We start from the raw sequence: 13,031 nt of genomic DNA on the forward strand, positions 1-13,031 counted from the left end.
GAGGTAAGACAAGCGGGTGCAAAACACCTACTCGCCAAGATGCATAAGGTTAACTCTACAACAAGCAGGACACGACCACAGCTACTATTTGGATATTAAGGACAAATGATTGCCACACAAAGCTGTGTGTCCTAGAGTGGCAAGTCCACAAAGGTCAGCAGCATGCTTTTCTGTGAAGAGTTTAATGGCTTTTGTGGACATCCACAAGCTGAGCACGAAAAGATAAGTACAAGAAAAAGTGCCTCGACCTTGAGGCCTCCCTAATCCAAGCACGATCTGGGTACCATCTGCGCACCCGATGAATCCAACACAAAAGCGAGATGTTTCCTGTTGATGATGCTGAGCTCTTTGCACTGCTTTAACTCAGATAAAATGGAGTAAAAGTGACAGATGGAAATCTTTTCCACCTGAAAGCCATTCAAGGGGCTCCATCGTCATAGTTTCAAAGTAGTGGCTGTCCTATAGTGTTGGCCTGAGACTGTTACCACCAGCCTACATCCTCAGAGCATCCATGACCGATGCCACCACGCTCTCAGAGCTCATATCACGTCTGAAGCTGATTGAAAGAGGAATGAAAAACTGTGCATGCAGAAAATATCAGGCACATTTTTACAACAAAAGTACAAGCTTCCTTCATGCACAGAGGTGCCAATCATTCATTCACAAAGCAGGTGTTGCACAAGCAGCAGCATGGTAGCTTCCATCACATACACACTTACACACTTGGTGCAGTAAAGGCAGAAACTGTGAAAGCTTCCAACAAATACAAGACAGCTACAACATGGGCTGCAGTTGTGCAAGCTTCCCTGTCACACAAATAAGAGTTACACACCAGATAGCAGCAGAGCAAACGTCCTTCGTACACAAAACCGGTAGAGAACGTGCAGCAGTTGTGGAGGCTTCATTCATACACAAAAACATGTACATCCGGGACAGCAGCCGTGCCAGCTTCTCTCCCCCACGGAGTTCAGATACCATAGGCAGCACCAGTGAAAGCTTCCCTCATACGCCGAACAAGCAAAGGACACATAGTAGCTGTGTACGTTCTTCTCACACAAAAAAGGAACAGTGCTAGCAGGGGTGTAGCTTCCACTGGTGCAGCAGGTGCAGTGGCACCGAGTCCCACTGAACCCTGATTATTGTTGCATTTAACAATTCAAACAGCACCACAGGAGGCCCACTTTCTTCCTTGCACAAGGGCCCATGACACGCTGACTATGCCACTGTGGGCTGGCAGAGGACAGTGACGTTTATGGTGTAGTGCCAGTCATTTTTGCAATAGCAACCACGAGTGGCGAAAATCTAAGGAGTGGTGGCCACGGGTGGTGACATTTTCAGTGGAAGTAGACACAGGGGCTTAATGCAGACCCCTGCAGCAAAAGGAGGGTGTCCCAACTCTTCAGGGCCCCCAAAGGTTCCGAAGGCCTGCTATCAGCCCAAGGCCAATGAATATCTGTGAGATATGGGAGACTTAAGGGCCCCTCCTCACTTTCTGCAGGGGGGACCAACATTTTTTGTTACGTAACTGAATGGACATGGGTGGTGGGAATATAAGTGAGCATGACTGAGGGCGTCTCAAGAGCAGTGGCCGAGGGTGACAGAAATCTCCGGGTGGTGACCAAGCGTGGTGAGAATCTCTGGGACAGCGTCTGCTTTTCACTTACGTCCTCGGGTGAGTTGGCTCTCTGGCACAGGGCCCTGCTCCCCCGGACGGCTTTAGGATCCCTCGTACTACACGTGTATTCCCTCCAGTGGCCCTGACTCCTTCCATCACCCTGACATAAAGACATCTGTATAAAAGAATTCCCGTGGGCCCGGTAATAGGGCTTCACTTCCCATCGCGTACTTAAGTGAAAAAGTATGCTGAGGCTTATCCTCGTCTGTCAACATCCAGCCTACATACTCCTGCTTTCTGGCAGCTGGAGGGAAATCAGCTGTCCAGATTAAACGTTGCAGCTAATCCGTCTTGTGTATATTTACCAGACGGTGCCACCTTGCTAAATATCTGCCCTAAAATCTCTGCAGGCGGCCAGAACTGCCGAGCGGCGGGGTCCGAAAGCAAGGCCCTGGGATGGGAAACTTTGGGGGTAAATATTATGAGTACTGAGGCAAGATGTGCCTGAAATGGCCCGTCCCGTTGATGAAATACGCGGCATTTGCACCTCGGCTGTGCTTGGGAAAAAAGTGAAGTTCTTATATAAACAAGTTCCCGTCGTCCCAAGAGCCATCAGCGACAGGACATTAATGAGGCATTATCAGTGGTTTAACACACTTTGGGGGAGATTCCCACAGTCTTCCTCAAATGTTTTGTTGCAATGTGAAGGCCTGCCCCCTGCCTAACCTTGGTTCTGTCCCACGGTATCTGTCACCATTCGGTCTGCTGCACTGATGGTCGGACAAGGTGGCCTTTGAGTAGAGGGGACACCGATGCTTAGCTGTATGCTTGTGTACTATAATTCAAACTAGACATTTTTATCAGCCATTTTGACTAGCCAAAACCTTCTTCTAAACTCCGTTCCCATGCCCGATTGCCTCCAGCTGGCAAAATCCAGTCAAACTGTTTTTATTCAGAAACTTGGGAGTACGTTTTCTGCTACTGCTGTTACAATCGATTTGACCATAAATGGTCAATGTAAATCTACCTCCACTTGAGAAGACGCAGACAACACAACATGGCTGCCAAAAAGAGATGTGCTGAAACGTTTATGTTAATCTGACAATGTACTGCACTGGATAACGATTGATAGTGGATAGAGAGATGGATATACAGCTGTTCAGATATGCAGGCATGCAGGCAGGCAGACAGACGGTCAGAAAGGCGGGCAGGCAGGCAGGCAGACAGGCAGATAGATAGAACATTAGACAGAATTATGTTCCTAAAATACAAACAGATCTATGTGCATTCAAGCATCCCAGGACTTCCAATATTCACTAACGGTCTCATGTGTTAGTTTGCCCATCAAAAAAAGATTTTATAAATAATTGTGTGCCTATAGCATCACGAATAAGCAACGGTAAAGCTATCAGGGTTGGCCTAAGTAAGTTAGTGCAATGGTTATTTTTTGTTTTTATTGCAAGCATGTACCACAAAAATAAGAAGGGAGGGAAACAAATCATGTTCCACCTAAATGTGATGGCCATGTGCATGAAAAAATACATTTGGCTTTAAAAAAAAAAAACTTTGCATATACATTTTATAGAAGAGTACGGGTGCTTCCTAGAAGGCAGGTGTACTTGGAATAAAAAATCCAAAACCTTGCTTCCATTCATGCACATCACATGAAAATGTGTTTCTTAATGTCACAAAGAAAAGGTACAATTGGCTTTTAAGTACTGTAACCTAAAAACATAGGCCCTCATTTAGAGTTTTACGGTGTAGGTGCACCCACCCCAACAATCTTGCAGCTACCCACTCTATTTAGTTAGGGGAAGCACCAGGTATACACGGGTGGAGCTTTTTCACCTTGCGGCCTTCCATGAAGGGTCTGCCGAGACACATTGATGGTTTTCCCCGCCTGTTGAGGGCAGGCCAACTGCCACTTATTTGCCTTACGTGTGTCTGCCATGCGATGCACGGCAGTTGTTGGCAGGAAAAATACAGATAGGCCCCCACGCACAGAGTGAAAGCTCCCAGCACATTAGGGCATGATTTTTTTGTTTAGAGAAAACTAACGCCCACTTTCGGAGTTTATATTCTCTGAACAAAAATGTTTACAGAGTGAGATCCTTAAATATGGCACTTGCTCTGCAAACCTTAGGTGCTGTTAAGGGAGCTGCCAGACTGACAGCTCCCTATACAGCTCAAAGGTCCCCAATACAAAGGCCAGCATCTCAAAACAGGGTAGACAATTATTTGCCAGGGTGGTGGAGGTCATGAGCTCCACCCTCCTGGCTGGTGGACCAGCGAAACAGGGTCAAAATACGTCCCACTGTTCAAAAACAGAAGGATGAGTAATAAACAGTGCCCGTTCCTCTGTGGGAGTGGAGGAGCGTCACCCCCCTGCACTGCTGTGCCGAGAGCGTAAAAACATAAAATGGTAATTAAATGATTTTACTACCATTTTATTTTTTACGTTTTCTGTCAGCAAAGAAAGTGCGAGGGCAGGGCGGGGCCAGTGAGTCACTACTGCCAATGATTGGCAGCAATGAGGAGTGGCTCCTTTGATAGAAGTCTGCATGATGGTTTGGCCAGCTACCTTGCTACGGCCAAACCAACATGCGCATTTCAGACCCCTCCAACCCGCCCGCCTTGGACAGCTGGGTTGGAGAGAAGGCACAGGCATACAGTACCTTTTGGAGCAGCATGAAAACAGTGTCCTGATTGGATGAGGGAGTTGGCTGTGGGCTTCGCGCTCCGAGGAAGTGCTGCTAAAGGACATCGAGTTAGGTAAGTGATTTTTAAAAAAAATATTTACATTGGTGTGCATGTTATGTGGGTATGTTATGTTATGTGTGTATGATATGTGTGTTATGTGTGTATGTTATGTGTGTATGTTGTAGTTTTTTGTGCCCCTCCAATTTATTTTGCTGCCAGCCGTCACTGCTGATAAACATTGATAAGCAACTGAAAATAAAATTGACAAAGTATTGCACCCAAGAGCCCCTAGTGATGAAGTGCATTTCATTTTAGGCAGATCTGCAGAACTGATCAGGTAAAATGCAGTTACTCACAGTCCAAGAGCGCCAGTGAAAGAAGTTACTTTGCCCCATGCTACACGCTGAGGTGGGTGGAATCAAAATGTGAGTGACAATTGTTCAGATCAATGAATAACAGCGGATGACCGAATGAACTCTATGTATAGTAAAAATGTACATATTTATTATTTATGATTTTTTTATTACATGAGGCTAGCAAAAAGACACTAAAGATGTCTCTATGCCAGACGTCAAATATATATAGCAGGCCAATATCCAATATTTTAGATGACATTTTAATTATTATTGAAAAATTAAAGGTCATTTAAACATCCTCATAATTTAATTTTAAAACAATGCCCACTGGGGAATTTTTCATGCTGGAATAAAAGGAATCATAATAAGGAAGATTAGCCTGTGCAGACCACCACCCCCGTTTTCGCAGCACCCCGTCTTTTCAAACTCCAGGGCCCATAAACCAAAAACACGAAATACATAATTAAAATGCACCCTGACTCTGACAAGGTGTTTTTCATTTCTGAGTTAACTCACATTCCATTTTTAGAAGCATTTTAGAAAATAACACAAAAAAGATCATGACTATCTGCATTGAATTGGCAGCACCGCATTTTATTCTGCTCTATGAATAACCCGCAATATTTTCAGTGACAAAATAAGTTAATTGAAATAGTATTTCCAATTTGTACTGTCACCTTTACTAACAGTATGTGGGCAGGTGAGATGGATCTGTTTGAGAGAAGCACAATGGCTGACCATTCACCCCACTTTTGATTATGAATTGGTTGCACTCTTTCTGTCTACACGTAAAAAAATGCAGTTTCTCAAGGAGGTGCTGTGATGAACAGACTAAGGGGGTTATTACAACTTTGGAGGAGGTGTTAATCCGTCCCAAAAGTGACGGTAAAGTGACGGATATACCACCAGACGTATTACGAGTCCATTATATCCTATGGAACTCGTAATACGGCTGGTGATATATCCGTCACTTTACCGTCACTTTTGGGACGGATTAACACCTCCTCCAAAGTTGTAATAACCCCCTAAATCAGAAATAGCAGGGGGCAGATTTATCATTTTTAGTGCACTGCAACAACCAAAGCTGCTGTGCAAATAGGGTGAATGTAGCATAGAGCCATATTTACTAAAATTGGTCTGCTGGTGCTCACTACCCATGCCTTGTCACACAAACAGACTGCCTGGTGCTAAGTATAACCTTCCCACCATGGCGCAGAGGTGTATGCATGCTGTCTGGCATAGGATTTGTACTGGAAGCGTACCTTTCCAGTACAAACTCTTAAACATTACACACACAGTATGTATTCTTTGAGTCAATAGTAGGTGCTTGCAACATCTATCCAAGTACTACCCAAGTAACAGCCCCTTTCTGCAAAGAAGCACAATGCAGTACAAAGCACTGTTTCTGCCAAGAAAATAAATTTTGCACTGGAAAGTAAATACCCTTGCAAGACTTTGCATGACTTCTCACCAACATAAAGCCTTTGCAAATCAGGGCCCAAGTTTCTGCTTCTATGCACTGATATAAAGACATATAGTTTAGCACTTGAAGGAGAACATCTTATTTTTTTTGTCTCATGGTTTGAGAAGGGACCTTTATCCCTTTCATTCAAAAAGAGCCTCTATGGCTTGTTCCCCTGTATCTCTCATGACACTTGCTTCCACTTAAGAGTTCACTGGATTATGCTGTACTGCTAGTCAAATCCTATGGCCTGTCAGAAGGGTTGGTCTATGGATCTCAGCTGCACTCAATGTTTTAGTGACTACTGACTGGTCATTGCTGAGGAGTCTGGGGTGGAGCTTGGGACCTATAGTAAACAGTACTGATGCATGCCTTGCAATGACCAGGACTGCATGCAAGAGACGGGAGAATACAGCACAAGATGTAAGGAAACTAGAGAGAGTCTGGGAGAGCTAATTCTATGAAGATATAGAAAACATGAAGAGGGAATACAATGAGGAGGAAGAGAATGTGAAAGCAGTGAAGAGAGGGCAGGGGAGACAGAAAATAGGATCTATGAACAAAAAACAGAGAGAGAAAAGGGGAGATAGGTAGGGAGACAAGGAAGAGAGTGAGGGCCACAGGGGTGAGAGACACACATGAACAGAGAACCTTGTTAAAGGGAAGTCACTGAGAGAGGAGCTAGAGACAGGGCAAAGGCCAGTGGGTGAATGATAAAAACAGAGGAGAGAGTAACATGACATGACAAAGAGGCCAAATGAAACGTCAGGGAAATGAGGGAGGGAGAGAAACAGAATCACGTGAGAGATGAAAACCAGGGGCCAGATTTACTAAGAGCTTGCATTCCCCTTGCATGATACAAGCTATCACAAGGCAAAACAAGACCATAATGGGATTTACTAAGCCACTCAAAGCCACCTTGGATTGAATTGCATGGTTTGGTAATTCCAAAGTATGGCAAAGCAGTGGCAGAGAGGAGTTCCTTGGGTGGCGTCTGGACATTTCCATGCATTCCCCCATGGTTTTTTACATAAGGCCTATCCAAAGTCTGTAAACCTGGATTTGAGCAAAATGATGTGCCTCCCCGACTTAGGCGTAAGAAGGAGCAATATCTTTACTTCTCCTCATTACTTCCTCTTTGTATTCGTGCTGCATTCTGTAGCTCACATAGAAAGAGTGATATGCCTTTAAAGATTGTTCTTGTGGACGACGGCATCCCTTCCTTCACAAAAACAACCCTGCTCGTAACGCAGGCGCTCCTGCATGGTGCAAGGGTGTCTGCATGGGCACTCAGCAGTATACAATGTACGAGCGCAGGTAGGGAGCAGAAATACATCATATCTATGTAAATATGATGCTTTTCTGCTTGCTTTCTTTCACGCAACGCAGCACGGCATGTTTCCTTGTTGAGTTGCATGACTTTTTAGTAAATCTGGGCCCAGGGTACAGAGACAAGAAAAGACAAGCATTTGCAATGCAACGGGTCTCGCGTTTGCTCATGTTAGAGCTGATTACATTGTAAACTCCTAACCCGACTTTTCATCTATCGGCAAAAGTGCTTTTATGTACGTAACCCGAAAAAGTGAAATTAACTGTGTAAAGCGCTCGACTTCTGCCAAGCGAAATCGCGCTAGGAAAATAGAGAAAAAGTAGTCCACGATCCGACAGAAAACAGCGAGCCTCGCATGTTTTCTGTACTTGGTCGCTGCGCTCGAGGAGGGCTAACCACCGGAAAAGGCATGACGTGTGCATGCCTTTCACTAATGAAAGCAAGCAGATTTTACTAGGCAAGCCCACGAACCAATCAAACACACTGATGTGACGTAGACAGGGCTCCGAGCCCTTTTCTAATAACGAAAGCGTCTCGCTGTGATACGCATGCGCGAGCGCATGCAACGCAGGCTCGACCCTAAAAAATGACAAGGGAGGGATAAACGCAGGTGAGACAACAGAGAAACGGGGATAAAAAGTAATGAGAGGAAGACACGCTACACAGGCATAAGACAGATGAAGATTGCGGGTGGAGTGAGAAGACAGAGGAGAAACACGACAGGGAGAGAAGAAACACGCTGGAGGGAGAAAAGATGAGTGTACAGAGTACATGAGAAAAATGACATAGTGGTAGAAAGTAAATGATTAAGACAGAGGAGAGCTGTGATGAAGCAAGAGAAAAAGTAGAGAGAAGCGAGAAGAGGGCAGGCACAAAGGGACAGTACCTATACAAAGTGAGAAGAAAGTAAGGGGGAGAGACAGCGAAAGGGAGAAGAAGACAGAAAGCTGGGACAAGACAGAGAAAGGGGGAAAAAACTGATGAGGTGAATACAGACAGGCAGAGACAGAGAAAAGGGAAAAGAAAAAGCAGTTTTTCTAGCAATGTGACTGCATGACCTGGCGCAACGTGGTGGATATAATTGATATTCTATGGCATAAGCGAGAACACTGTAGGAATTTACTCTGGGGCTCATGAAAGGCATTTTATGTAGAACATGATAGGTTACTCCGTGTTACCAGGGACGCTCGGCAACACATAGGTATTTGGTGAAACTTCGACAAAAAATGCAGCTATTCACCAGAATACTTTTGTTTTCGTATGGTAAGTCAAATTCTTGACAACGTTTTTGGTAATTACCTCAAAATAATGTAATGCTATTTGGCAGACTCCGTTTAAAATGTTCGCACACGCTGCTTTCAGGGGCGCGCGTGTTTTCTAGCTTTTGGGCACTAGGCATTTGAATAAAAACAATCTGTGTGTGCCTAAAGGGTCAATCCGTTAGCACTATAAAGACGATATAAAATAACACGCTCCATACAAAGAGAGCGGTATATATTTGGAAGACAATGAGTTTATAGTATACCAAGAATGAGTACTTGCAGCAGGGAAAACGGGACAAAAATACTTGCATGCACGCTTCTCCTTTTACACCAGTCGGTGTTTAATTAGTGTCAGTGGATGATGGTAGAGGCCATCGCCAACGACACTCGTTTTTCATTCGGAGAGCAGGGTTTATTTTTGAATCGCCAGACTTTGACCCAGATGCAAATGAGTGAAAAGAAATCAAGAAGGAGGGAAAGATAGACAGAAATGCAACGACCAAGGGAGAAATTACAGATGATAAAGAGGCAGGAAGTGTGTGGGGTGAACGAACGAGACATGGAGTGGAATCGAGGCTAGGCAAACTTGTTATTTGCCTGGCATATGGCATCACGAGAAGCGGGCACTTAAAATGGTGGGCTTCTGCACTCACTTTATTTTAAATACATGCTGCATCTACTCTTTTACATGTGCCGTTGTAGGTGTGGGCTACCAGTCCCAATGGACGTACACGCATTCTTTCACACAGTACGATTTCAACAAACGGGGGTGAAACAGAAAGTTTCAGTACCAGCCACTTGACAGTGTATTGTTATGTTAGCTCCCCGGATAGTTCTCACGGTGCCTCCGACGTCAGAGGTGATGGCCGGCGAGTCGGTGTTGATTAAGTCCGTTCTCGAGGTTTTTACGAGCGGCTTCCCTACACAGAAGAATAAAAAAGAAACGTGTTAGGTACTGTGAGAGGCAACCCGCTAGGATGGTAGGGGCATGTTGATGAATTGTTGCCAACAGATTAGAACGTGGCATAATGTGTCACACACCTTTATGCAGTTAAGAAACAGACTAGGAGACGAAAAGAACATTCTTGGATTAAGGCTAATTACTATCCAACTCTACTGACCCTGGTCCATAGATCACCACATATTACCGATTTACAGAGTTAGTCTAGATGGGCAAAGACAGACAGCAATATATACAGAGTTTTACTCTTTCAAATCACGGGCCATTTCACGCACTATTTATCTTGGTATGAGGCACTTCATTACTCATGTCGTAGCAGTGGGCTATGTTGAGAGCACAAGCACGTTTTAGGTCAACAGGTTTATTTATTTTATTGCGAATTTCTGCACAGCACTATGGGCCAGATGTAGCAAGCAGTTTTGCCCATTCTGTGTCTATGGGAAAATGTGTTTGTACATATGGCCCCATGTACCTTACTCGTGTTGCATCCGTTCTAAGCAAGCATTGGCAAAGTCAGAGGTCTCTCCCATGCGAGATCAATAGGTCTCGCCTATGCGAGATCTACTGGCTTTGTCAATTTTTTTAGACATATTGTACAGCAGCATGGCTGCTGTGTAGTATGGCTGAAAGTAAAACAAAAAAAACAAAACAAAAAAAAAACGCTGTGACATGGTCAATCCTGGTCGCGAGCAAGGCACATCATAGTGCTGCTTTTTTACATTTCCAACGAGGCCTTTCCTATTACAAAATTATCTTTCACATGTTTAATTTGTTTTATTTATCACTCCAGGATTGGTGTCTGACACGTGGTAACAGTAAATCAAAAATAAACATAAAGACACATATATCATCACGCGTGGGCTGCTGTTGCATATTGATGTTACACATGCTTGTGTGATGATGCAGGTAGGTCAATGCACGTTTTTCTTTCTTTTCCTGCTATGCCCAAGGAATGGGGAACTCCACCCTTATTCATATACACAAGAATACTCCTTCTTCCACTTCCTGAATGAACATAAGACCCCTCTATTGAAGAAACACTTTGTCCTTGTATAACTTCCGAAGATGACGGACGGCCTCTGAAAAAAACCTCCCCTACCTGCACAGAAACATGGTCAAAGAGGAATGGTTTCAAAACACTTTACTGTGACTTTTAGTAAGTTCACAGAGAAAACTACTTTGTGTGATCTAGAGCACATTTGTAGATATGGTTTTGAAAGAGCACCTGTTTTCGGGACTTCCGGACGTATTGTTAACAAGATACATAGGAAAGGCTTTCAGATTGCCCCATTCAATCACTGGCTTTTCTGCAGCAGCCTAATTTATCCATTGGCTTGACATCTTCCCTCAGTCAAGAGTACTTCACTCTCACCTCATTCTATTGGCTGTCTAGATGGAAGGAATCACCTGGAGCTCAGTCTGCTATTTTTTTCTCATAAAAGCAAACATAGGACCATAGAAACCACTGTGGATAGCAAGGGAGCCTGCAGTCCTGCGTTTGTTTCTGTTGTTTTCACACATAAGCAAACCCAGGACTATAAACAAGGTCCCAGATAGCAAAATAGCCTTCATTATAGTACCTGCGTCTGCTGAGCCAGAGCAGAGCTCAGGATGAATTTATACATTGCCCTTTAATTTGTGGGAAACTATTAAAAATACCAACACATGACTGGAAATACACAAATGCATACCTTACATTGCTGCTTTATTGTGGCCTCATTGTGCTTTGATGCCTTGATGCTCGAATAATACAGATAACTTTACAAATACTGTAGTAAGATCCTATTTTTACTCAATTATGAATGGTATCCTTTTTGACAGAAGAATGATTGATAGTTTCTGTTTTAATCCCATCTAGATGTAGGACTCTAATAAAATATCAGGATTGCAACGTAGCCTTAATTGTAGTCCTGCTTCTTTTTCTTTGTGAAATGAAGATCAGATTAAGGGCCCTAGCAAAATCCTGGCTTATTGACTATAATTGTTTCTCATCAGCTCCGTGACCCTGCTACCTCAACAATGTGCACAGAAGCCAAGCCAATTTGCCATGTGAGGTTACTGGGCATAGAATGTGCAAGGATGAATCTGACTCATAGCTTATTGTCTCCTGGATATCCTTTCGCTGCTGCTGGGCATGAAGGGTTCACAGGGTGCCAGGTGCACGTACTTCAAAGCAGCCGCAAAGTGACCATAAAGCATGTCAAGTAGATGGGGCTGGCATCAGTAGATCCCTAGTCTGTGACTCTAGCACTGTCAAGCTCCAGAGCTGCAGAAACATCTATTGCCAAATTATCTACAAATATAGCCCTAAACAGGCACAAAAACACCAAACAAGCCCTCCCAAACATAATTAGGCCAACCATGAAAACCTAGCACTTTCGTGTGTGTCAAATCTAAAGATACAAAATCTAAATCTTCCCAAAACTGCATGTAGTGACTGGCAGAATGAAACCAGATGGCGCTGACAAATGAAAACAAAAGAAACGAGAGTGACGAGGAAACCAACCAATGATAAGACATGGGTGTGCTCTAAGTCCTTCCTAGATTAAAAAAACAAAAACAATAGACTTGCAAGTGCCAGCACGTGCACTGTCTCAGGCGAGACCTATAGAGGAGCTCGGTAGGCCCAGCAACTGTTCTGGAACTGGCATTTAGAGAGAGATGGTTACTGAAGGGTGTGGAACCCCCACAGGGCTGACCCTTGTCTTGAGAAGGTCATAAGTGCTGCACTATCTCCGGTGCAAAGACCAGTGGAAGGAGAGAACAGGAAGAGATGCAAAACTCAATGCAAGTTAAAGTAATCAGCAATGCTTGCTTGCCTGCCTGCCTGCCTGCTGCAGTTCCGCCATAGGTGCCAAGCAATCAAAGAACATTGCTGAAGTGATATCTGGGGCCAGTACAAAACTAGATCAGTATCCAGTCACTGAAGTATTTCTTGAGAGTGATTCTGGAGTGGTTATCGAAAAAACAAAATCGATATTGGGCCAAATTCACGTAGCTTGTTTTCAAAATGTTTGACTTAGTCCTGGAAATTCTTGAGTAAGTCGAGCCTAATCATTAGAAAAGCAAATGTATTCACAGAAAAATATTTGTCAATCACGCCCATTATGAATCATGTGGATATCTGAAATTACCTTTGCAGAAAAAGGGTCGGTAGTTCTTGACTGCGTAACCATGCATTTTTTCTTTTCATTTTTTACATGTATTTAGAACAAATACCTAGCCACATGCACAACACAACATTTCTTATATAAGAGCAGTCTGCAGAAAATTAAAGTTGCAATTATCTGTCTTCGGGTGTTTTCTGAAAATTAAATTTGGGGAGTGGGTAAGAAGATGGCTGAC

General features: G+C 43.8%; 1 protein-coding gene across 1 annotated transcript in view; it reads right to left on the bottom strand.

Moving 5' to 3' along the window:
* ADAMTSL1 (ADAMTS like 1) overlaps positions 1 to 13,031 on the bottom strand; it is a 731,427-nt gene that overhangs the window by 133,419 nt on the left and 584,977 nt on the right. The window contains exon 21 of the mRNA XM_069239462.1: positions 9,517 to 9,645. Coding sequence (XP_069095563.1) covers positions 9,517 to 9,645 — 129 coding nt within the window. The remainder of the gene's footprint in view (positions 1 to 9,516; positions 9,646 to 13,031) is intronic.

Source organism: Pleurodeles waltl, chromosome 1_2 (genome assembly GCF_031143425.1).
Source record: "Pleurodeles waltl isolate 20211129_DDA chromosome 1_2, aPleWal1.hap1.20221129, whole genome shotgun sequence".
Taxonomy (NCBI): domain Eukaryota; kingdom Metazoa; phylum Chordata; class Amphibia; order Caudata; family Salamandridae; genus Pleurodeles; species Pleurodeles waltl.